Raw genomic sequence first — 27,130 nt, forward strand, 5'->3', positions numbered from 1 at the left:
GGCAGAAATACCGCAATGTGCATCAAAATCCTGGAAATACCAGCATTTTTTTTATTTACCTGTCACAGAACCACAACAATATTACAGCACAGTGTTAACTATGCCTCCCAGCCACCTGCCTCGACGGCCAAGGACTCAATGTCCAACCTGAAAAAACATTTGCCGGTAAATTAACGTTAGCTAATGTCAAACGTTAGGGTAGCTAACGTTAACCTTACTTCCACTGACAGCTAAATTAGCTAGCAGTAGGCTTCTACAGTATAGCACTAATGTTCAACCAGAAAACCAGACCCAAGCGCCCATTCAGATTATTTTCACTCAATAGTGCCTGTCGGTGTTATGGTGCGTTCGTTTGTGGTCGGAGGTGGCAAGTCGCAAGTGGCAAAATACCTACCTCCGACCTGTGTGCATTCGAGCTATAGCGAATGATACGATGATGATATATTATATTGACATCAGCCGGCAACTGGAGGCTGAGAAATATATCCGAATTTACATTACATTACATTACAGTCATTTAGCAGACGCTTTTATCCAAAGCGACTAACAATAATTGCATTTAACGTAGGAAGAGCCAATGTACTACTACTTGCGAATTTGCGACGAGGAAGTGCGAGTTCATGCAGCGTTTTATTTAATCATTCCTAGTAGCAAGTCGCAATTTGCCACCTCCCAGTTATAAACGAACGCACCATTATTCAAGAGCTATAACTAACTGCCTGGGAAAACTGGTCAGTGGGTGCTTTAACCATAATATATAAGGCTGTGTGTCCACTGGCAAGCTGTATAGCTGAATAGCGTCAATCACAGCTGCTTAGAATGCATCAGAGCTGGAGTTTAGAGCTGGCTCCGACGTTTACACCTAACGTTAGCTACATTAGCAACGAGTGTCGTGTTTTGCAGACTGCAATTAACTAGCCAAGGCAAGATGACACGCACCCTAACCTCTTGGCATTAACACTTGCTCTAACTGGGCGGGCGCTGGGCAACTGCTGTTTAGCTATGTTGTCAGCTCTAGAACACAGAAAAAGAATAAATAATGTAGAATTTCTGGTGAAATACACAGTACATTTTATATCTGGTGAAATACACAGTACATTTTATTTAAAGTAATCCAAAAGTAACTGAAAGTAATCCCTTACTTTACTTTTAAATTGTGGTAATCGGATTACGTTACTGACTACAATTTTTCACAAGTAACTTGTAACTGTAATGGATTACTTTTTAAAAGTAACCTTCCCAACCCTGCCCATATTCATGTTATACATCTACGGGTATATGCACATGCATTGAAATAGGTAGATTAAAAGCAGAGAAAAAGTGTGTGTGGGAGTATGTCATTCTTCATCATAAAAAAGGTCTTCCAGTTTCCCCTCGGGGTGGCCCAATTTGTTAATCGCTAAACTTGTCTTTTGCTTACACTTCCCATAAATTATCCAATGCTCCGCTCTCTCCCACCTACATAGTGCATGTGCCTGCACATTTAGGTGAACCTACTGCATGACCTACATGGGCAAGTTATTAGCATTGCCTTGGTGTGCCTTGGTATGTGGAAAGTACAGTGAGGCCCAATCAAAGGAGTGATATGTTAAAGCCATGGTTAGGTGACGTTGTGTACAGTGTCTCCTTTTGTCTCAAACATTTACAATTTAGCTTTCAAATTGTGTTTGTTAGCTAGCTAGCGTTAGTCAACCACGGCAAGTTTGGAAGCAAGTTTTTGAGCTTACACCCTGGTGAAATCAATAAGCCCCTCATGATGTTTTTACGTGCAGTTCCCCTGTAACATTAATCTCATCTAAGCACAAAGGGGATTGCAGCAAGGGGGTTGACCTAAATGACTGCAATGTAAATGCAATGTAAACACCAAAGCTCAGATTTAACAGCCTCTTTTGGTGTTTCAGAGAACTTCAGTAGTGTTTTAAATGACATTAAGTGTATCACTTAGGTTTACATTCAAACACCCTGCCAAACACTAGTTCATGTCTGAACAACTGTCTTTTTACAGTGTGGCCATGTGATGCCAGTTCTGGTACCAGTCAAACAAACTAGAGAACGGAAGACTCCTGTGGTCTCCATGACACCATGGCCCAGTCCCAATGTCCACACTTACTGACTCACAGACTTTGAGGCACATTCCCGCTAAGTATGTGAGGAATTAGGGCTGTACCATTGTCAAATCGTCAAGCCCTCAAAAGCCCTCTAGCAGACATCTTCAGCCCTTAATGCTCCCTTATCGTAAATCTGCACTTCTGCAGATTTTGCCTAAGATAATTACCCACAGTTCATATCGTTGTGACATGAAACATGGGGTTACTTGAAGAATATATGTGTATATGTTTTCAGCTGGACTTCCTTATCTGCACAAGTAGCCTCATCTTTTTTTCTCGATATTTATAAGTTAGCAACCCTATGGCTTTGTATAATTTGATTTATTAGAAAATATGTAGGCTCTGATTATAAATTACATATATATTTTTGCTGCCATAAATCATGATTCCTCAGTTCAAAACTGCATGACATCTATCTCGGTGCAGTGTTATTTGAACTGCGCTTTCCAGCATGGATATGAAAGACTTATGAAGTATTTGTGCAGAAGTGTCATAATTCTTGAGAAATTTTTGAGAGAGTTTTGAATTCCTCACAAACACAGGCAGTAATGTTATTAGCTTTTGTCCACACAATGAAATTATTTAAACAAGTTGAATAGAAATGTTTTGAGGGTAACACAGAGGGTTGTAAAATTAATTTACATGTAGGACTACAAGAAAACATAACGTAAAATCGAAGCATATAATAAAAAGTCCCAAACCCACAATAGAACCAGGTCAGGCCCAGCCTGGCTTATGTGCGTGGCTGGCTTGTTTCTGTTCCGGACTGGTAGGACGGAAGCTAGTCATGTCACTGAAATAGCTGTGAGTTGAAATGACATGATATAATGTCTGATAAATTAAGATAGGTCTTGTCGCCTGGACACATCAGTTCCAATGCTTCCAATGCTAATCCAGGTCAATAAGAGCGGGATAGCCAGTTAGCTCATGAGCTCACAACAACTAGCAGATGCTTCCATAACATTGATGGTAGCGGTCAGTGGCTAAAGCAGTTACACTGATGATAACATAAAGTCATCCCCACTGGGTCTTGAACCCCGGTCTCCCGGGTGGGAGTCCAATGCTCTCACCACTACTCTACTTGTGCAGTGGAGATCGGTGGGTTCATTTTGGTGTCCTTCTTGATTTTGGTGTGCTGGGACTACTGCCTCTCGTGGTGCCAACAGACACCACAAGGACAAATGCTATACTAGGTGCGCTGGCTTAAAGCCACGCACAAAAAAACCATTTTGAGCCCTCACAGCTCAACCACTTTCCAGGTGATGTCAATAAGTCTGTGAGGGTTGGGGGCTTGAGGATTTAGAGGGGGCCCATGGAAAAATGTGTCCATCGCAATTATCTCCAGAGGTTAAATCACCACCTGTCAGACTACCTTCAGACCTCAGGCGTCTCACAAATATAGGTTGTTTAAGGACACGCCCTAGGTCTATTACTCGTTACGAGCAGTGTGTGTGTGTGTGTGTGTGTGTAAGAGAGAGAGAGAGAGAGAGAGTGCATGTGTGACTTTAATTCTGTACGTTTCAAAAGCTAGCTATTTTGTTAGCCATATTTGACCCGCAAACCTGTTCACATTAGCTCCTGGCAACAATGTGTTTGGTGGACCTTAACAACATACAGTAACCAAGGCCATTCAGATAGGCCCAAAACTTCCTGCGGTATTCATGGGGAATGCCGCCATTCGCTGCCAACGGCCTCCTTTACAGCGTCATAGTATAAGGCGAGAGAGCCTTCTAGTGCCGCGAACGCATGCTGTGCCTTGCCCTTAGAGCGCGCTGGATCAACAGTGTCTAGCGATCACGTGGCCAGGCTTAACTTCATTCGCCACCCGTTCAAAATGTTCAAAAGACACATCCTCCTCCTCCTCACTGACCTGGGGGAGAACCCGCTCAGCATGATGGAGATGGAGAAAGTAGGTTCCAACTGGTAGCCAGGCCCAGGCTACTAGCTACAGTACCATCCAGGCCCAGGCTACCAGCTACAGTACCATCCAGGCCCAGGCTACCAGCTACCATTGCAGGCCCATGCCACCAGCTACCATCTAGGGCCAGGCTACCAGCTACCATCCAGGCCCAGGCTACCAGCTACCATCCAGGCCCAGGCTAACAGCTATCATCCAGGCCCAGGCTACCAGCCTCCACCAGCTACCGCCAGGCCAGGCCCAGGCTTAGCAGCAACCAGGCAAAGCCCAAGCTAGAACAGCAGCCAGCTAAGCCCAGGCTACAGCCCAGTCTGAAGCAGCTAGTCTGAGGTAGCTTCGGCCTCCCCAATCACGAACCATTTCATCTCAATTTAGCATCACATATAGAGGTTCCAGGATATGGAATTAATTTCCTCCTCACTTGGTTAGTCTGTCTCATTTGTCCTTTACAAAATGAGAAAAATATACTACTATATCAATAGCTCATCATTAGGGCCCGAGCACACTGGCGGTGCGAGGCCCTATTGTATTTCGAAGGATTATTAGGGCCCGAGCACACTGGCGGTGCGAGGCCCTATTGTATTTCGAAGGATTATTCTCCTCCTTCTCCTTCTTCTTCCAAAACAAATGCCTTTTTGGCGGCCTAAACATCGATGAAAACGGATGAAACTTTGCAGATACGTCAGTCCCGGTGAAAAATTTGATAATTCATGGGTGACGGAAATGGGCGTGGCAAAACGGCTCAAGAGCGCCCCCTGGAAAGTTTCAAATGGCGAGCCCCACCTTTCAGTTTGATGTAGGCGAACGAAATTCGGAGGGCATATGTATTTCATCGAGCCACACTAAAATGTCTCTTAGAGCTGTACCCAACATGCAACAGGAAGGCCGCCATTTTGCTTTTAATGTGCCATTTTGTCCTTGTTTTGACCATTTCCATGCCTCGTATTTCAACGAACTCCTCCTACAGATTTCATCCGATCAACTTCATACTCGGTCAGCTTCATCTTAAGCCCTTTGTGATCAAAAGTTATCAAGAAAATTGAGTTTTCACCAAACACCCTTGCCGTGGCGCCCCGCCAAAGTTTGACATTTCGCCATAAAACACGATGTCCTCATAACTTCTCCATACATTATCCGATTTGTCCGATATATCTCACGCTTCATGACGGTTCTGTCCTGAACACATCTATGTGTCAGTATTGCGTCATACTTATAGCGCCACCTATTGGTGAAACAGGAAGTCCTCATAACTCCTCCATACATTATCCAATTTGTCCGATATAGCTCACGCTTCATGACGGTTCTGTCCTGAACACATCTATGTGTCAGTATTGCGTCATACGTATAGCGCCACCTATTGGTGAAACAGGAAGTCCCCATAACTCCTCCATACATTATCGGATTTGTCCGATATATCTCACGCTTCATGACGGTTCTGTCCTGAACACATCTATGTGTCAGTATTGCATCATACTTATAGCGCCACCTATTGGTGAAACAGGAAGTCCTCATAACTCCTCCATACATTATCCGATTTGTCCGATTTATCTCACGCTTCATGACGGTTCTGTCCTGAACACATCTATGTGTCAGTATTGCGTCATACTTATAGCGCCACCTATTGGTGAAACAGGAAGTCCTCATAACTCCTGCATACATCATCCGATTTGCACCAAATTGCTGACGCTTCATGAAGGTCACCTTCTGAACACATCTATGCGTCGGTATTGAGTAACACTTACAGCGCCACCTACTGGTGAAACAGGAAGTACTCATAACTCCTACATACATTATCCGATTTACTCCAAATTGCTCATGCTTGATGAAGGTCGCATCTTGAACACATCTGTAGGTCAGTATTGCGTCATACTTACAGCGCCACCTACTGCTTACAGGAAGTCCTCATAACTCCTACATACTTTGTCCGATTTACACAACATTTCTCACACTTCATCAAGGTACTGTCCTGAACACATCTATGCGTCGGTATTGAGTCACGCTTAGAGCGCCACCTACTGGTGACAGGAAGTTTCTGTCAGTACTGGACACCGAAATAGCACACCCTTTAACGGCGCCACACCCCGACCCGCGTGGGGTGCGAGGGCCCGCTCACTGCTGCTCGCAGCACTAGTTATCCTTGTTTTTTGTTTTTTTCCTTGTTAATGTTTATGTGTTGTCTTGTTTCAGTTTTGTTTTGTTTTCCTTTGCTTCTCTTCTTTTTAATCTCGCAATTTTACGATTAATGTTATGACTGTATTTTTGTATTTATGTATGTCTACTGTACAAATACATTTGGGAACCCCACTCATCAAGCCCCTTGTGGGTTTTTGGGGTTTCCCTGGCATTTCTTTTTTATTCAAATGTTCTATGAAATGTAAAATTTGTATTGCTGTTGTTGTTTTAAACATGTGCAAAAATAAAATAAAATCAGAACTGTTCATTTTTCCTCTTAGCTCCAACCTCAACTTCTCCAGCTGGAACTGGTGCTCTTTCTCCTCCTTCCCCTCTTGCCTCTCAGCCTCCTTCTCTTGTTGCTTGGCCTCCTTCTCCTCCCTCTGGTGCTGCTCAGCCCACCACTTATCCAAAGGGAACTCCTTCGTCATATTTATCAGCTCTCTCTTTCCCATAGAGGACATACCATCCTTGGCAACCTGCCCAACTAGGTCTGCCTTGATGTAATGCATAAACTCCTTGGCAGAAGGCAGCTGAATAAACCTAGGGACCACTCTCCTATTTGGTTTCCCCATCGGCCGGCATCACGCTACGCCTACGTGGAAGAAACTACAATACACAATGTTTAGCAATGTTACGCCTCCATTAAACATAAACTAGTGCAAACCGTGACTATTTCCTGCTAACTCAAAATATAGTAGGCTGTCTGATCTATCCTTACCACTGCCATATCCCTCCTTTCCTCTAGAGGGCAGAGCAGGACAGGAGGGCAAATGTCTTCTGTAACAATACCAACCCCCCACGTACCGTACTGTAGTCTTTACTCACGCACCGCCACTGTGACCTTTAAGCCTTGAGCTTCAAAGTTTTGTGCTAAATCATTGATGTTGGGAAGATTATCTTTTTGGACATACATGTGTACATACTAAATATGCAGCCCTTATTCCTTCCTTCCTTTGTGTAATCAGTGATCTGATGTGACATCACTGACAGCTGTGTAGAAGGGTACATCTTTCACCCAGCCAATTAGATCAGAGATCACTTCAGGAAGGAAGGAAGAAGCATACAATGTTAAGAAGATTGAAGGCGACCTGTGCCTTTATTTCTTGTTTCTTGGTTGTTGTTTTTTTACATGCAAATGCCTTCCACTCACAGTGCTGCTATTCCCCAGTGGGCTCCGGACTTCTTCCCAGCTTCAATGAAGAGTGAGAGGCCAATGAGGTTGATGGTAGGTGCGATGGCCAGCGGCCCAATAAACCTGAGCACCAGGCCCACCAGGCCGGACAAGCCCAGGACTAGCTGGAGCAGAGAAGACACCAGGATAGCTCCCTGAATCTGTGATATAGACAAAGCAAGGGGTCTAACTTTAGAGTGATTGCATACTTTAGAGAGATCGCATTCACTAGAAACTGCGTCTGCGTAAACTGCGTAAAATACCACATTTGCATATTAAAGAAAAGGTATAAATGTGGGGGGTAATTTGGCAGACTGACAATAAACAAAACAAAACAGGTGTGAACAACCTGCCTCTCAAACTGCCATTCAAAAATGAAGAGCTTTCCCTCAGGCATTCTACATGCACACGCACACACACACAGACACACACACACACACACACACACACACACACACACACATACACACACAGGGGCATCAAGCGAGATTAATGTTTTGCAATAGTCGAGTATGTGTGTGTGAGTGAAAGTCGAATTACATTTATGCTACAGGTATATAATTATATGACAGTTATGTAATAAATAAATCAGACATTGACATTTGTCACATAATTGTACCTGTACCATTAATCTCTCTTGATCCTTTAAATATTTCTCATCATTTAGAATGCAATACAAGAATGTGGAACTAAACAATGTTACTTGTTATTAGATGTCCCATGAAGAGGGACATTTTGACTGTGTGGAATTTTTTCTTTTCTTTTCCACTTTTTTTACGTTCTTTTTTCCAAAAAGACAGAAAAGGGCTAAATTAGTAAACATCTTGGTGAAAATACTAGGGCCAAAATCCAAAGAGTGGATTGCTCCCTCTGATAGCTCGATATTTTGCATAGCAATTCTAAGGGCAATCTTTAGCACGATATCCACAAAAGATTTTGCTCTAATGATATGCCAGGGCAAACACGGCCACAAATCTGACCACCCTGATGATCCACAGTCCCGGAAAGAGGAGGTTCCAGCGCAGTGCAGTTTTCAATGGCTGGGACTAGCCAACAAGATATTAGGCTACTTCAGAAAAGCATGCTTATGAATGCGATATATCAATATATCGCCTATTTACAGTATATTAGCCTATAGCCTACCTTAATGTATATATATGGAGGGGTTCTGGTTTGGGGGTTTTAAATTATGGTCACCCTAATATAGATACAAGATCTTGGATATAATCAGATCTTTCCCCAGTGTTTTCAAACTTTTTTCCATATTTAAGGACACCGATTGGATCATAATGAAAACACACTTTTTTGCAGAAAATATCAGTTCTGTTTGTTTCTGTGCATCGCAGCTGGCAGAACTTATTTTTAATTCCCTATATTTCATCCTTAATATCATCCAATATCAATTCAATATCGTTCGAACTTTACAAGTTCTGAGGAGCGACAAAAGGAGAGAGTGTGCGACTGCTGCAGTTAATATCAGCTTTTCAAAAGCGGTATTTGCACCTCTCTAACCGCATGTGGCAGTTAGCTCATGGTCTTTGTGGATCAGACGCAAGGCTTATTTGGGGCAATTTTGCACGGAAGTAGGGATACCTAATTTACATACATTTAAATGAAATGGCGCAGCCACTGGAGCTATTTGCTCATCAGTGCAGTTTGCAATACTTTCCACCCTTTGCATGTGCTTTGTGGATTGGATGCTATTTTTTGGTCTCATTTGCACGGGTTTTGCAAAGCAGCGCAATCTTTTTGTGTATTAAGTATCTTTGCACCAAAAATGTAAATGCTGAAAAGGAGCAGCTGCAATGGCAGACTGGCCATCGGGACGTTCGGGACGAATCCCGATGGGCCAGTCCTCAAGTGGGCCGGTGTGGGCCAGTGGTTGCCCACACGAGCACGACAATCGGAATTGCCTCCCCCCCGCCTCCCTTTGACAATCGGAAAGCCCGTTCAGTGGGCCGACTGGGGATACATTTCCCGGACTGAATTATTTCCCCAGTCCGCCCCTGAGCAGCTGTGTTTATTCATGACATGCCAATGCTGTGTAAGATACAGATACAGATGTTGTGTAAGATATATAGATTTAGAGTTAGCGGTAGAGATAGTAGAAGCATTATCCTGTCATAACTATCTCAAATATTGATAGATATAGTAACAGGAAGACAAATGTTCAGTGTTATATGGGAGGGTGGGGTTGACGTACCTCACACATACGGGACTTCCAAACCTCATCGGGGTACTCCTGCAGGGGGCCTGTGGAGTTTTGGAGCTGCACAGATGCAGATGAGCTACCAGGGGCAGGACACTGCCACTTAGGCAGGGCAAGAATGGCCAGGGTGGGGGTGATGAAGCTGAAGGTGCCCCCTTGGAGGATGGGTAACCTGTGCAGTAAACAGACAATCAACAGCCAACAGAGGATTAAGAGTCAATTTAATTCAAGCTTGCTAAATACATTGCAGGCAGTGGCTCACTTGACTGATCCTTCAAATGTATGCAAGAACAATGGACCAAGACAATCAATTTCACAAAGTGAAAATACCCATGAGTTTATTACATATGTTGCAAATTCACTGTATTTCCACTACTGGGCACATTCCAGGTAAGTGTCTACACTTGTGTGTGCGTGTGTGTGCATGTGTCAGTATGCACACTTCTTCATAAGTCTACATGCTCACAGCATGTGAACATAGTACATGTACTGTTAGTGTAATGGTACATTATGTCAGCTTCGGTCTACTGTATACCTGTATCTAATGATTATGTGCACCCTTGCGCATGTGAATATACGGTATATATATCTGAGAGGGGAGTACCAAGAGGACTACCTGGTTCCAACTGTTGTCTGGAGCAGAGTACACATGCCAGACACAAAGAAGATGGTTGAGATGAGCTGGCTCTTGGCAGTGTTGTTGTCCCTAATGCAGAGAGGCTCAGCCAGAATCAGAGGCACTGCGATGATGCCACCAAATGCCAGGAGGTAGTGCTGTGAAGATAGGTGCATGGGTAAAGCCAAAGAGGGGGACAATGAAATGATACATACTGGCGAAGATCATTGGATCCCTCGGTCCAAGAGAGTACCTGATCCCGCTAAGTAAAAGCAAAACAGCCACCCATGTCAGACACAGTATAAATATATGCACTTTTCCTGCTTTTCTCAGCTGATGTTCATCATTGGACACCATTCTAGGTATACATGGTGAAGTTGTAAATGCCTGAGTGTTACATTGACCCTACTGTACAGTAGGTTGATGATTTTAATATGATAACCTGAGGCAAAACAGGTGCAAACAGTTTATCACAGGTTATGGCCCCTGGGGATAGGGTTTGGGTTGGATGTGAAAAGTAAAGACATTTGCTGGCAACTGAGAGTATAGCATGTTGAAAATAAAAGCAGACCGTTGTCTTTGGTTGTGAGAGAGGCAGTGTTCGAGGCTCTAAACTTTTTAAAGGTTCGACACCTAGACGCCCTGCAGTTCGTCCACTAAGAGAAGGTGGGTGTATAAGATGGCATTCTTTACCTCCTCCATTGGGCCTACTCTCACTCTTGCCTACCCCCCCCCCCCCCAAAAGATACATTTCAACATTTGAAGGGCATTCACTACAACAACAAAAAATGCAGTGATTTCCATACAGCGACAATGGGTCCAATCTCTTAATAAGAAACTCCGGTCCTCATATTACCTGGAAGCCCAGCAGGATGCAGAGGTACCAGGGAGGCCTGTCGTTGAGAGAATAGACCAGATCCAGCCCTTTGCTGGAGTCCAGTTCTGCCTCCAGGTTCTCATTATGTGACCCATCCATGTCAATCTTCTCTGGTTGGCCATTGCTGTCTAAGCCCTGCAGAGGGAAACAAAGGATGTATTGCTAAAGATGTATGGCTTCTGCAGTACTATGGATGGTTATTGTGTTGAAGGTAATTTGGGTAAAATGGTTTTGGTCATCACTATAATTATTGCACCTGATAATTTTATTTCTGTAATAGATGTCTCTTAGTCCCGGCCCCATGTCTCTTAGTCCCGGCTCTAGGAGCCATTAAAAGCTCAGTGCCAGAGGACTTGAGGGACCAACTAGGTGTATATTATAAAAGCATATCTGATATGTATTTAGGTGCTTGATTATGTAATGATTTATAGACTAATAAAATAATCTTAAAATCTATTCTGAAACTGACAGGTAACCAATGCAGTGATTTTAAAACTGGTGTGATGTAAGCCCTCCTTCTTTGTAAGATCTGTAAGATCTTCTTTGTAAGAACCTCTGGGAAGGCGGGTCCCAATGCCATTTCCCGGGAGGACAGGTGCCCTACCCGGGATTCCCGGGATCCCGCCTGAAACACTAATGGATACAATGTGCACAATATGCCATGTGAGCATAAAACGTCATTCGTTTGGTGATTTATGCTTGTCCAACATCTTATTACACACACAATTTTCATTTTCCAACACCAAGCTCAGGGGAACATCAATCTCTGCTTTCCCAGTTTCTTGGGTTTCTTTTTATAGCAGTCCCACACTTCTCCTTTCGCTCGGGACTTTTCAACTGCGCGCATAACTTAAAAAAATAAAATAAACATAGCTCATATGCCCACTTATCTAAGAATAAAATAATACATTTCACACAATATATTGAGTGTTTATTAATTGTTTTAGGCTACTAATGCACAATTGTTAAATTTCCAGCCCAAAAAAACAACCTCTGGGAAGGCGGGTCCCGATGCCATTTCCCGGGAGGGAAATGACAGGTGCCCTACACGGGATTCCCGGGATTCTGCCTGAAACACTAATGGATACAAAGTGCACAATATGCCATGTGAGCTCAAAACGTCAATCGTTTGGTGATTTATGCGTGTCCAACATCATATTACAGACTGTCTACTCACTTCTGAGAAACATGTGAGATTAATATGATCCCTATATCTAATTTTAATTTTCCAACACCAAGCTCAGGGGAAAATCAATCTCTGCTTTCCCAGTTTCTTGAGTTTCTTTTGTAACAACCTCCGGGAAGGCGGGTGACATGTTCGCGTAGCCATTTGGTTCATTTTAATAATTTAGTCACGACCAACTTCAGTCCTCTGGATGTCGGACAGTGCCATGCTCTCTAAAGGCGTTCTGAAAAGTTGGCCTGCAACTGCAACATTTTTCAATATTGAATAAGAAACAGTACAGTCAACAGTAGGAAGACAAGTTAACTTCCCTTGTAGGTACCTCCGTGCACGATTTGGTGATAAGTGATGTCCTGAATCAATAGCAGTAGCCCTTACTGAGGTACAACAGTCAGGTATAATGTCCTCAGACGCTACAACGGTGTCTGAGCCAGGTTTCACCCAGTCCAGGGATATTTCAGTCCGTGCACAAAGGTCGTTGAGGTCGGGCCAGTCTGACCAGACCCCAAACCCAGCAGAGTGCACATGCGCACACACACACACACACACACACAGTGAGGTAGCATCTCATCAACTGACAATCACACTAGCTTCTTCTTCTCTCAGGTCTGAGAGCCAGTCTACCCTATTGTCTGTTACAATCTGGTGTTGTGTGTCCCCAGAGAGGAGAACCTGGTGAAGATCGCACAGTGGATCAAAGATTACAAGGTGGAGATGCACCCTCCAGAGAGGGAAAGTGACTGGATGTGGCCTACACACCCTTTTGTCAGTCTGTATGTGGCTGAGGTAGCGTGTTCTTAGTATGTTTTCTGAGTGTGTTCTTCTTCATCGTATGGGTATGTTGTTGCGTCCTCTCTCCCCCCCAGGCTCGGGGCCGAGGGGCTATCCTTTTACCACCCCAAACCTGGATGAGGGGTCACCTGGGCTATATATATCCGGGCACTCCTCCAGGAGCCATGTCACCGTTTCGTCCTCCACGACCATCAGGCCACGCATTCCGTTGGGTGTCCGACATATCGGACAGTCCTGGATGATGTGGTCTGCGGTTTGTTCCTCGGCGCCGCACTCGCACGCTGCACAGGATGCCAAGCCCCATCTGTGCATCGATAAGCAGAAGCGTCCGACGCCGGTCCGGACAATTAAGCCTCACCCACGCCGGTCTGGGTAGGTCCATCCCAGTAGGGGAAGGACCGGCAACCAGGATGAAATCACGTCTGGAGTCTGGAGGTGTTCGCCTCCCATTCTGCACGCCAGGTGTAGTCCGCCCATCCTGCCTCACTGATGTTAAGATCTCTGCATTGCTGCAGGAGATCCTGTGCGGCAGGCACTAAAGGGTGCCAGGGAGGCTCGCTGTTGCAGCGAGCCTGTTGTGGAGCAGGTGGTTAGGGTCCGTGACCTGGCCAGTGAGATGTGCTGTGGTTCCTGTGCACCGGAGAGCTGTGGGCTGGATGCTTGCGAGGATGGGAAAGTTGTCCACAGGAGTGGGACGCAGGCATCCTGTCACGATCCGCAAGGCTTCGTTGACAGGCGGATCGATGCGGCGGGTGTGAACGCTGCGGCACCAGGCCGGTGCGCAATATTCACTGGTTGAGTAGACCAGGGCTAGCTCTGCCGTACGCAATGTTTTTGCGCTGGCGCCCCAGCCTGATCGGACCAGTCGCCTCATCAATGCCACATGAGCTGTTAAACTCTTGCGCAGTGACTCAAGGTGTCAGCGGAATGTGAGCGACCTGTCCAATGTGTAGCCGAGATAGGTTGGTTCGGCGCAGCATGGCGGGGGTGTCCATCGATGTGAAAACTGCAGGTCTGCTGCAACTCTCAGTTCTTTAAAATCAAGACTGAAGACTTTTCTTTTTGTCGCTGCTTTTTATTAAATCAAATAATTATTAATTAATACACTGCACTGCAGTGGTGGTCCTTAAGTGGGCCGGTGTGGGCCACCCCCCTCCCCCGCTCAACAAATCGCTTACCCCCCCCTCAACAAATCGTAAAGCCCGTCCAGTGGGCCGACCGGGGCTACGTTGCTGCACTGTAAGTTTTATTCCTGTATTTTATTTTTCTTTCACTTTGTTTTAAATGTCATTTTTTTACATTTGGTTTTATATGACCTTTTATGTGTTTCTTGCACTTTGTCTTGATGCTTTTAATGTCTCATGTAAAGCACTTTGAATTGCCTTGTTGCTGAAATGTACTTTACAAATAAACTTGGCTTGCCTATGGTTATTTATTCACCCCCAGTTGTAAAACTGATCAAGTTGTATAATGATTATTAGCATTTGGATGTAGACTTTCTATCATGATAAAGAAAAGTACATAAGCTTAGGGTGCATACAGTACCTTGTATAACTAAAAATATCATATAATACAGTATAGTTTTTTTTTAGAGATTTAACTAATTTACTATAGTGTCCCCTTCCCATTCAAGACACTGATTTCGATTATTTCTTTCTTTTTTTATTACTTCAAGCAAAGTGTGAAATGTGCTCAGCTTGAAAACAACAGCACGGTTCCTTCTTCCAATATCTTATTTGAGTTTTGACATCAACATTCACATGTAATGAAACCTCTCTTATAAAGTATATTTTGGAAAATCCAGGATCATTTATTATTTCTACATAAGAACTTGTCTGTGCAGCTCTCATGGTTGCCTGCTGCCAGACAGCTGCTGTTTTGGGTTTTGGGTTTCTCTGTTCATGTTATTTTTTGTCTTGTTTGTTTTTTTAATAATTTTCAGAACATACGATAAAGAGTAACAAAAACTATCCAGCTGTGAACACTCAAGAGTTCCATTCAATCAAACCTTGAACACATCAGAAATCTCATTCTGTTAAACTACACATATGGATTTAAAGACAGCTTCCAAAACATCTGGACTTTTGATGGCACACAGGCTGTGTGGTGCTGACCTCATACAGTTTATACTACTGAAAAGTCAGTTGCTTGAATCCAAATACACTGTCTCACCTAATTTCTATAGACATAAACTATTAAGTCTATTATTTTTTATTTGAATTACTGATTTCTATAACCACATTTATCTGCTTCTGTGCTGGGCAATCATACAGTACAGCTTGTGCAATTGAGCTAACCGGACTCTTGGGAGCCATGATTTGGGCAAATCACATTCCACAGTGGCTTACATACTGTGTTGCTCTCATTTCAGAGGAGATTATCTTTGTTTTCCTCATGTGTGCAGTAGTAAAAATACTTCTGAAGGTATCAATATTACACAAAATAGCAGCATGAATTGTAAGTCTTCTTCTGGTGTGAGAATTACGCAGCAGCACATACCCCAAAGGAAGAGTTGATGGTGCCTTCCTCTCTGAGTCCTGTCTCTACTTTCAGGTCTGTAGAGAGATGCATGGTGGTATGCGTAGAAATGGATATAGTTGTTGTGACTCCTAAGGAGTTCTTTACACTCCACACACACACTTTCTGGAGAACTTGGAGGTGGTGGTGTGGGGGGGGGGGGGGTGGAGCGTGAAGGGCCATGTCACATTGTCACAGCAGACCAGAGCTTGCTCAATCATAGCAAACGTTGAGTTATTTTATAATCTCTCTCCAGCCTCCGGAATTTGTTCAGTTGTTTAGTTATCTTTTAACTCCATCATGTTTCTGTTGTACGATGATTGGGTCAATATCTTTAGCTGATTAGTTATCACACTTTTACTATTATAATGGCAGTCTGTCCAGAATGTTTCTATTTTCATAATAGTGACCTTGTATGTACAGTATACAGTAGTAGTAGCCTGAATCCTAATCTTAAACATATACTGTACACATGTAGTGGTTCAATCAATTATGAATTCTTTAACCATCAATTTATGTAATTACATTTCATCTCAGTTTGACTTAGGCGCCAACAACTACAGTATAGTACAACTGTTCATTGGTGGAGGGGTGTAGCATGGGCCAAGGAAGAACCCATTACATTTTGGAAGGGATCCAAACATTGTCAGTGTAGTACTTCCCACCGACCAACCGAGGGTAGCAGTAACAACTACCTGTCTCCATGAAGCTACACAATGTCAAATTAGTCCGTAGGATTTTAAGAGGACACCACACTATGCTGGATGCACATATTAACCCAGTTGCTACAGTAGTTAATATTGTAAATAGTCATACTTGACTTGATGAACCCAAGTTTCTTCATTTAAAACATCAGTGAGATATTTTTCACTTTCGTTAACATCGAGATTGAGAGACATCCTTCTCTAAACTAGAAAAGCCCACTCGACTTACACATTCAAAAACTGTATATGTTGACGACATGCATCATAGGCGGAGGTATGTGCTCTCCGAGTGACCTTTTCTAGTTCTAATATAAATTCTGAGTATAAATTACATGGTAATGATGGAGAGTTGCTCTCCAAAATGCAGGCTGCATTATAAAGTGTTACCCAAAAATCATACATACTGCAGCTTTAAGTATAGGCCAGGAGCAGCCCTCGGGATGTTTTCTGCTACCTTTTTTCACTGTTTTTTCTTGCTACCCTATACCTTGGGCCTTGGTGTCAGGGGACCAAAACCATTTTGGGACATGTTCCTTGTGAAATTTGAACAAGAGTGTTGGAAGCCATCCTCTAGCTTCTCTTGCTGAATAATCACTCTTTCTTTCGTTCTTTAGAAGGGATGTTTCAAATTAGTTCTTCAGATTCACGATTTATGGGCAAAGCTGAATTCTGGGTGACGGTAACCCATAGTGAACCACAAAGCACACAAATCTTAAGCATTTCAAATTTTTCAGTATGCAAGCATTGGCCCTGTATAATCCAGATACACATTGAAATGTAAATTATGAAACTGGTCACATTTAAACTTGTGACTTGTCTATTAGTTCCACTGGATATCAGGTGAGCATCAAAGACGCCCTGGTTAATAGGTCAACAAGCATTAAAGACATTCTGTTTATTATCGTAATGCATAAACAACACAAACGTAACTGTTATAGGCTACAACATACTGTACAAGAAAGGATGGCTTATCCACACCAAAGATCAATCTTATGGAAAATAATCTTACAGATTCACAGGTTGGATCTTTACTTGGTGTTCTCCAGTCCCTCCGTGACCTAAAAACAAATTTTTACTCATGCTCCTTTTGTTACGCATGCTCATGGATCAGACACACTAGGCACAGGAATATCACAGAGGGGTTTTAATCATTAGCTTCAGTACTTTTCACATATCAAAGATGAACCTGGTTACTTGTATGGGGCGTGAAATCAATTCACTACCTTATACTGTAGATAGGGACTTGTGTGTGGTGGTCATTGACAAAAGAAACTCAAGAAACTGGGAAAGCAGAGATTGATGTTCTCCTGAGCTTGGTGTTGGAAAATGAAAATTAGATATAGGAGATCATATGAATCTCACATGTTTCTCAGAAGTGAGTAGACAGTCTGTGTAATATGATGTTGGACACGCATAAATCACCAAACGATTGACGTTTTGAGCTGACATGGCATATTGTGCACATTGTATCCATTAGTGTTTCAGGCGGGATCCCGGGAATCCCGGGTAGGGCACCTGTCATTTCCCTCCCAGGAAATGGCATCGGGACCCGCCTTCCCAGAGGTTGTTTTTTTGGGCTGGAAATTTAACCATTGTGCATTAGTAGCCTAAAACAATTAATAAACACTCAATATATTGTGTGAAATGTATTATTTTATTCTTAGATAAGTGGGCATATGAGCTATGTTTATTTTATTTTTTTAAGTTATGCGCGCAGATTCGAAGAAAAAGAAGCACCGGTTAGTTTCTACAGCAGTGGATCATAGGCATTAGCCAACTACAGCGGTGGATCAGAGGCAAACATGTACTGCATAGTGTGCAGTGTCACTGTCTCACGTAGGCTAATAATAATAATAATAATGTAGGCTAGCCTATTATAATTGCTGTAGCATATTAACCATGATCTAATAATACAATTACAACAATAATAGCCTACCAATAGCCTGCTTATATCATGATAGCGCGTTATATAGCCTATTCTAGGTATCTCCACAACCCGGTGATTGTCAATCCCGGAGATGAGCTCTTCGCTATGCCCTCCTGATCTATGCTACTGAAGACGGCACTCAGTCTGTTCGAGCGACTTTTTGTTGCCACTGAGGAGCCTTCCCAAGTCCAACCACTACCAGATCAGGGAACGGAATCAACTGAACAGAGTCAAACAACCCTGAGCCTGCAGGCTGAACTGCAGCAAGCAATCGATGCGTGCATGAAAAGTCCCGAGCCAAAGGAGAAGTGTGGGACTGACCTGGCTGCAGAATATCCTGTCAAAGGAATATGCGCTCTTCAAGGCAACACAAGTGCGCCCCAAAAATCTGCAGCTGCTCTACGTGGCTCTTGGCACTATTCAGCCAATGTCTGTAGAAGCCGAGCGAGCCTTCTCAGTGTGTGGACAGTTCGTCTCTAAGCTTAGAAACCGGCTTAGCAACCGCTCCATCAATGCCCTTTGCTTCCTCAAGTCCCACTTTTTTAAAGAGGAAAGTGAAATAGCCTAATCAAGATGGGATAGGAATTTTGTTCATTTAAATGTTTATGCTTAGGCCTAGTGTAGGCTACGATGTAAGCGCAAGGGATTTTTTTTTTCACATAGTCTAGCTACTTTTAAATTGCGATTTTGAGCTATTTTTCGTTTTCACATGTTGATTTTTATAAATAAAACGTTTAATGTGATACATTATACAATATCACTATTCTGTTGCATTAATTTGTCTACAGAGCATAAATCCAATTTTAAAAAGCACTTCCAATTTCTACGGGAAATCCCGGAATGACCCGGGAAGTTCAGAAAATTCCCGGGAATTAAAATTGGCTAAATCCAGAAAAATCTGAAACACTAGTATCCATCTATTGAGCAATTAATATAAATGAAATATTGTATGAACCTCTGATTTCTGACTTGATGAACCCAAGTTTCTTCATTTGAAACATCAGTGAGATATTTTTCACTTTCGTTAACATCGAGATTGAGAGACATCCTTCTCTAAACTAGAAAAGCCCACTCGACTTACACATTCAAAAACTGTATATGTTGACGACATGCATCATAGGCGGAGGTATGTGCTCTCCAAGTGACCTTTTCTAGTTCTAATATAAATTCTGAGTATAAATTACATGGTAATGATGGAGAGTTGCTCTCCAAAATGCAGGCTGCATTATAAAGTGTTACCCAAAAATCATACATAGTGCAGCTTTAAGTATAGGCCAGGAGCCAGGACCAGCCCTCGGGATGTTTTCTGCTACCTTTTTTCACTGTTATTTCTTGCAACCCTATAACTTGGGCCATCACAAGTTGATAACAAGCACCCCCAACTCGGCTCCGTTTGGTGTCAGGGGACCAAAACCATTTTGGGACATGTTCCTTGTGAAATTTGAACAAGAGTGTTGGAAGCCATCCTCTAGCTTCTCTTGCTGAATAATCACTCTTTCTTTCGTTCTTTAGAAGGGATGTTTCAAATTTGTTTTTCAGATTCACGATTTATGGGCAAAGCTTAATTCTGGGTGACGGTAACCCATAGGGAACCACAAAGCACACAAATCTTAAGCATTTAAAAATTTTCAGTATGCAAGCATTGGCCCTGTATAATCCAGCTACACATTGAAATGTAAATTATGAAACTGGTCACATTTACACTTGTGACTTGTCTATTAGTTCCACTGGATATCAGGTGAGCATTAAAGACGCCCTGGTTAATAGGTCAACAAGCATTAAAGACATTGTTTATTATAGGCTACAACCTACTGTACAAATAAGGATGGTTTATCCACACCAAAGATCAATCTTATGGAAAATAATCTGTAATCTGCATTTTCTGTCAGGCACATAAAAAAGCCTCCCATATCCCCAAATGTTTTATTCATTAAGCAGGTATTTTATATATGTCCATATACAACCATGTACACATACAGTAAGTGCATTGGACGTGTGATTTTTTTGCATATCCCAAGTCCAACTGAGACACCCACAGCGAGCTAGGGTCAGAGCATGGCAGTGTATCCTCACACCTTGATTTACTACTACCTGCTTGTATGACCAAACTGCATATTTTGGGGTTATCAAAACTTAAAGGAGTAGTAAAGGGAAAATGCATGTTTAGCCCTGTTTTAAGGTTACTTATGATCATATACAATGGTTCAGATCAAAACATTGACAAAACTAGCACTTTTGAGAAAGTCTGATAATTGCTCTACCACTGTTTTAGTAATACAATGGATGTGGATGGGCACCTTGAAAAATCTTTCAAAAACATGTTAAACTCTCGATTTCAAAGACAAGAACAGACCTGCAAACTCTGGAGTAGTGAAAAAGGTGACGACATACAAAACTAAAACCCTCTAGATTCACTGAAACTACCATGGTTAACATAAAAAGGTGACTGTAGCCAGAAGGTGACAAGTTTGCAGGTCTGCAAGAAGCTCACCGAGGGGGTAATTGGTGTCCGTTGGTGTTCTGACATCAAATTCGCCGCAAAGTATGAATCCTGTAGGGTTTTATTGATCATTTTATTAAATCCATTGACTTGTATTGACGCAACCATTGTAGATGTGTAGATCAATCCGCAGAGGGGATTCAGGAAGCGGAACTACTTACGGTAGCTATTGTAATTCTTTATGTTGCTAGGCTACCTAGTTTGCGGACGTTTACACACGTATGTGCTGCAACTTAATAGTTCTATGCTAAATATTTAAAAAAGCCTTTCCAGATGAACTAGAATCTTACTTTATGGCGAATTATATGTCAGGACGCCAACTAACGCCTCGGTGAGTTTCTTGTCTTTGAAATCGAGAGTTTAACATGTTTTTGAAAGATTTTTCAAGATGCCCACCCACATCCATTGTATGACCAAAACGGTGGTAGAGCAATTATCAGACTTTCTCAAAAGTGCTAGTTTTGTCAACGTTTTGATCTGAACCATTGTATATGATCATAAGTAACCTTAAAACAGGGCTCAACATGCATTTTCCCTTTACTACTCCTTTAACATTCTAACACGTTGGTTCATTCTTAACCAATATTACAGATTCACAGCTTGGATCTTTACTTGGTGTTCTTCTCCTGTCTCTCCGTGACCTAAAAACACATTTTTACTCATGCTCCTCTTGTTACGCATGCTCATGGATCAGACACACTTAGCAGGGGTTTTAATCATAAACTTTAGTATGTTTCACATACCAAAGATGAACCTGGTTACTTGTAAGGGGGCGTGAAATCAATTCACTACCTTATATTGTACATAGGGACTTGTGTGTGGTGGTCATTGACAAAAGAAACTCAAGAAACTGGGAAAGCATAGATTGTTATTCTCCTGAGCTTGGTGTCGGAAAATGAAAATTAGATATAGGGGATCATATGAATCTCACAGGTTTCTCAGAAGTGAGTAGACAGTCTGTAATATGATGTTGGACAAGCATAAAATCACCAAACGATTGACGTTTTGAGCTGAAATGGCATATTGTGCACATTGTATCCATCTATTGAGCAATTAATATAAATCAAATATTGTATGTAGAATCTCTGATTTCTACACATTGCATAACCTGTTAAAAAGTTGTTGTTTTTTAAGAATCCCAAGTTATTAAAAGTGAAGCCTGACTGGTGTCCAACTAATACCAAGTCTCATGTTAGTCCCAGAAATAACATAGAAGCAAAATAACTGATTAGACTGTAGTAATAACAATGACTGTCACACTGTTGTCAGTGCAATACACCCGCGTCCCCTCAGAGTGCCTATAGGGCCACATTTATAAAGTGCAGAACTAAAAGGGGGGGGCGGGGCAGGCCATTCACCACGGGCCAGGCCAATTGGCGCGCCAGGCCACCGGGAAAATTCCCGGTGCTCCCGATGGCCAGTCCACCCCTGAATGTGGGACCTCGAGGGGTCTTTTATTCACCACACGGCAAGTGACACAATTACACGTGAGTGGCAACACGTCACACACATGCAATCAGGGGTCACCGGTTGCATGTGTATTCCCTGCATATATCCCATCCAGGCCATCCTACCCAGGAGCAGTGGGCAGTCATCGTCCATGGCAAGCCAAAGTGCTCAGTCCAAGTCTTGGCCAGGGACTGAAGAGCATCTGTTCTTGTGCATGTTCTTTGTATTGTGTTCTTTGGGAGGAATCTCTTGCAAACACAGGAAGAACATGCAAACTGTGAACATGCAAACTCTTGTTGTGAGGCAATTGTACTAAGTACTGTGCCACCCGTAAATGATTTTGGGGTTCAGGGTCTTGCTCAAGGACACTTCGGTATAATGCTGGGAGCTGGGATCGAACTGGGAACCTTGCAGTCCCCAGCCGGCCGCTCTACCTCCCAAGTTATGTGCCGCCCCGGACACGCACACAACTAAGATGATGATTAGGACGTGTTTAAGTATTTGTGGAGGCTTTATTGACAGATAACATTCATTGGACAATAAGGAAATAACACCTGGCTGGGACAATCTGAGTTTGTTAGGGTAATGAACTAACTAATGGAGCGAGCTAAGGACAGTTCATTCACACAGCTAACTAAATACATAAGCAAATTATACCTGCTTTGCAAATGACAACTAAAATAAAACTGGAATCATGCACAGAATTATTCATATTGACACTGGCCCCTCATACTTCAATTATCTATCCAGATGTACATAAACATAAAACTAGGGCCAGGGTTTCTGTTGGTGAATTTATTATCTATACAGGAGTTGTACATAAACAAAACTACTGCCAGGGTTTCTGTTAGTGAATGCATATGATTCTTAAACTCTTGGAACAAATTGCCGGGAAGAAGCTGTTGAAATATTCACCAGCCATTTGCTGCTCCATTGCACCGTTTTAATATCTGTAGCATCTAATTTACAATAATTACTTCCAGAACATTCCATGTATTTCACATTTTGGTCTAATATGCAGTGATGCTGATACTGTATGTCATTAAATCCACATTACTGCTGTAAACATTTCCACAAATTCAGGTGGGCACCAATCTTGAAAGACAGGGAATTTTGCCAAATAATTACTTATGCATTTATTGCATTCATTGCTGCCAACAAGTATAGTTAAAAGAATTTGGTTATTAACCGTAGTTACTGATCTGTAAGATTAAGTGCTTTTAAATATGAATATTTACAAAATACTCAAATTAAACTAATTGCAAAAAATACTATTGGCAAAGTTGGAGGATTGGCAAACTCACTTACCTTACTGTAAACAGTGTTAGTATTGAAGTTAAGATTTAAGAATCTGGAAGGGGTGTGGTAGCTTATAGACAGGAATGTGTCTAGTTCGGTTTAGGAATGAAACTGAATATCCTGAAGTCTGCTAAACCCTTGTCCGTTTAGCTTGGAGAAAGCTGTGAACAAGTCCTTGCTAGTGAAGTCATACTCATCTACTATCCCGTCGACGTGAACAACCACTGGCCTGGCATTCAGAAAGGTATCCCCATCCGGCCACCTCAACCCCAGGTGATGACGATGAAGCTACAGACAAGGAAATACTCTAATCAAGAACATGTCACATAGGCTGCTTCAGAGAATTACGTGAAAGTGGGGTGCAGTGTATGGCCCAGACTGTTGTATAAAGAGTTGAAGGGGAGCTATGTAAGAGGTGTCACTGAGTCGCTTGTCAGTATTGCTTCCACCCTCCTCACTCATCCCATGGTGGGCTCCCTCTTGGGCCGTCTGACTTTAATACACACATGACAAGCTAGCAATTCAATGGCATGGGCGGGCAGTGTTTATACACAAATTAATTTGAGTTACACTCACCTTCACCAAAGTGCCATTATCACAGTGCCAGACAATGCCCTCCACACGACCTTCAAGGCTGTCCTGGAACCAGGAACAAAGTTGCTGGTAGTCCACTGGGGGAGGGTTACGGACTCGCACACTCCCATGTGCAACCAAGACATGGACAGGCTGCTTTTTATTTCCCATCCCTATCACAAATGACATACCCAACACAGAAATAGTTTTGACAGAAAGAAACAAATATTACTTAGGTGTTTTAGGCCAAACATGCTTCAATAAAGTACAGGCCATATGAAGGTAACCCCCACTTATGCATTGCCCCTTAAATATAACAGGCAATGCATAAGTGTAATGCCGTATAAGGAAGGTACTTCTTGGAATGACCCTCTTTTGCTTAAGGGGCCATGTACAACTGCTGTGTTTCCAAATATTATGTGACTCATTGTGCTTCCCTTGCCATCACATTTACCATATGGATTTCCATTGACATTGGTTCCAATGAGCTCCAGGGTTTGGTTCAGAAGATTGGCAAGTGTCACCACAGCAATTTCCAGCAAGTCTTCGTTCTCTGCACTTGGCCTGAGAACAAGCGCCATACCAGCGTCATGATCAACTACGGAGGAGTGCCAGCAGTACTGTTTGTTGTCTTTCTCCACAGGAATCCAGCCTGAACATGGAAAATACCATTACTGGTATGTATGAGACGTCATCTATTATCAGACAATAAATTGATGGATTACGGTTTGGTATGATTTGTAACCAAGCATTTCACCTGGAATGTGTCCATGTTCATCGGGCACTGGTTGGCCATTAAGGTGCTGGACTCGGTGCGCTGGGATCCAAGCCTCCGGCAATGTCTTGAAATCTTCCTCCACATTCCAAATGAAGCCTGGTGCATAAAAGCATTAGAAATGTAGTGTCAACCGTGCATACTGACAAAGGAAACCAGCGTACTCGACATGCATGAGTTAGCGGAAATCCAGGAAAAACAAGGACATGGATGCTTGTTTTCATCGACCTGCATTTGGATTATTTAAAACATTATCAGGTAACAATTTACAGTACATACAGTTTACTATGCATCAAGCACAATACCTTTGGAGCTTTTGAGGGAATGCTGATATTTTTTGAACCTTTTGTCTGCTTGCTTGGTGGGTTTGCGATCTAGTCGAGCCCAAAGGTAGGGTTGCCCTGGAAAACCATTTGAAATCTGACGTTAAATATGTTTTCCTGTGAAATGAGGCTATTCTAGATGTATGAAATAACACAAAATTTGTTTCAAAAACCCCTTGTGCTCATGACCTATCATGAAATAACACAATTATGAAATATCAATATTTGCGTCACTGCAGTGCCATGCAAAGCGTGCTCACCCTTGTAAGTAGAAACATAGCAGCAGGTTCCATCCAGCTTCTCTGTGGCAAGTGCACAATGGATATTCGATTCAAGGGCAACTGGGTTCACATTTTCTGTTGCCACAACCTGAAATTGCTGGCGAAAAGATATAAAATGTCAAAATGACAAACACAAACATGTGTGCAACCCACATCCACTGTGCAACCCACATCCACTGCACTGCAGCATAACGTTAGCTACAGTAGCACCAGATGGCTGTCCGGCTTTACCTGGGCTTTGGTTGTAGCTATAGCTAGCTATGCTAGCTTAATAGTATACATGACATAGTGACAGGTAAAAGAAATAAAGGTTCAACCCTAGTTTATTAACGGAAGTCTTTCGTCATTAGGCCACTGTGGTAGCTACTTATTGTTGGAGCAGTTTTCCAAAACGCAGACGCTATAGCTAACGTAAACTTGCTAGCCAGCTATCTGTGAGTCTGCAGCCGAGGGCACCAACCTGCCACTCGCGCTTTCTGGACTGTTCTTCTTTCACCTCTGTTAGAAAAACACACGGTATCTTTTGTTGTACGGAACTAAGAGGTCTCATTATAGCAGCATGAGAACCACACCAATGTCAATTGGGAATATAAGGCCAGCTAGCTAGAAAGTTAGTGTAGCTATGTTTATAAATATATACTGGGCTCCGTTCATCCATGTGCACACCGCCGCCCCAGAATGATCTGAGCATGCGCATACTACGTGCTGTTCTCGGGTTGTTGGGATATCAAAGAGCATGGAATGCCAAGAGGGGACACTCCATTTATTCTGCTAAGGATCCAAAACGCCCAGGCACTGCACTGCTGCACTGTTAGTTGTTGAATTGCTTTTCTATATTTGTAAGACTGTTTATGTATGTATTGTTGGTTTGAAATAACATGTGGTTGCTAGGATACCAACTGAGTGGCAGCAAAAACTATGAGCTCCTAAACCTTGTAGTTTTATAGTGTTTCCACTTTTAAAATATCTGATTTGCAACATAAATATACATTAGATGGTTGAAAGAGCAGCCAGCCACCTAAGACAAGAAAAACTGACTTTCATATGATTTCTACATATTTTTTACACCAAAAATGAAAGCTAGCAAGCTAACAGGATTCTACTGCTACAAATGACAGTTGGCTAAACAGCTAAGGACTTGATGCAAAACTACAGAAATAAACTCTTTTTTTTTTAAATAAACAATATTCCAACCACAACTGGACTAACAACATTTTAAGGACATCGCCAGGACCAGGACTAAAAAAAATAGAGGGATTTCCATCAATATAACTGTTCAGAAATTACCAACAGTGGACCAACTGTCACCAGCTGTCAGTTTGAGCATCCATCATGTTGACGGAACACTGGGGAGCAGCAGTTGAGCAGCAGCCTCTGATGATAAGAACAAATATATCAACTGTATTAAATGTAGCAACTGTAGCAACACAGAGTCAGCCATGACACATTGTTGGCTGTGAAATACAGTACCCTAAAAAAGTAATGTCAGCAAAACAAAAGAAAGACATCAAAATGAACGTGAGTTCATTGACTTCAGAGAGAAGACACTGAGCAGCCTTCAGAGGTCTGATGACAGGCAATCAGTGGAGGAGATATACTCCACGGTACGACAACAGAAACACCAGATAAATTAACTTCATCAGGCAGTTCGAGAATTGGAAGAAGACAACCAATCCCTAAGAAGAGTACTTCGGAGACTGACAGAGGAGAAGGCATCAGCCAGCCACACAAGC

At 42.6% G+C, this 27,130-nt stretch overlaps 2 protein-coding genes across 2 annotated transcripts in view; both read right to left on the reverse strand.

Annotated features, from left to right (window-relative positions):
* The window catches only part of LOC311319759 (solute carrier family 23 member 2), a gene marked incomplete at its 5' end in the record, with an annotated part of 38,054 nt that extends 22,434 nt beyond the window's left edge, over positions 1–15,620 (reverse strand). Inside the window, 5 exons of the mRNA XM_084451363.1 lie at positions 7,352–7,533; positions 9,576–9,753; positions 10,198–10,355; positions 11,054–11,209; positions 15,549–15,620. Coding sequence (XP_084307489.1) covers positions 7,352–7,533; positions 9,576–9,753; positions 10,198–10,355; positions 11,054–11,209; positions 15,549–15,620 — 746 coding nt within the window. The remainder of the gene's footprint in view (positions 1–7,351; positions 7,534–9,575; positions 9,754–10,197; positions 10,356–11,053; positions 11,210–15,548) is intronic.
* Positions 15,621–19,419: 3,799 nt separating this feature from the next.
* On the reverse strand, positions 19,420–26,061 carry rlig1 (RNA 5'-phosphate and 3'-OH ligase 1). The gene is made up of 7 exons (XM_084450740.1): positions 25,858–26,061; positions 25,377–25,494; positions 25,099–25,194; positions 24,776–24,892; positions 24,473–24,670; positions 24,022–24,191; positions 19,420–23,733 (listed from the first exon to the last, which is right to left on the reverse strand). The coding sequence occupies exons 1-7, from the start codon at positions 25,945–25,947 to the stop codon at positions 23,545–23,547; spliced, it is 978 nt and encodes a 325-aa protein (XP_084306866.1). The 5' UTR covers positions 25,948–26,061; the 3' UTR covers positions 19,420–23,544.
* Positions 26,062–27,130: the final 1,069 nt, after the last annotated feature.

Source organism: Borostomias antarcticus (assembly GCF_949987555.1).
Source record: "Borostomias antarcticus genome assembly, chromosome: 16".
In the NCBI taxonomy this organism is placed as follows: Eukaryota; Metazoa; Chordata; class Actinopteri; order Stomiiformes; family Stomiidae; genus Borostomias; species Borostomias antarcticus.

Bases quoted from the DNA above. Each gene is read 5' to 3' on its own strand.
- rlig1 (XM_084450740.1), bottom strand. From the start codon at position 25,947: ATGAGACCTCTTAGTTCCGTACAACAAAAGATACCGTGTGTTTTTCTA. The intron at 24,893-25,098 runs GTATTGTGCTTG...TTTATGCACCAG, and splicing joins TTCCCTCAAAAGCTCCAAAG to GCTTCATTTGGAATGTGGAG. The intron at 24,192-24,472 runs GTAAATGTGATG...CATTTGTGATAG, and splicing joins TGTCAATGGAAATCCATATG to GGATGGGAAATAAAAAGCAG.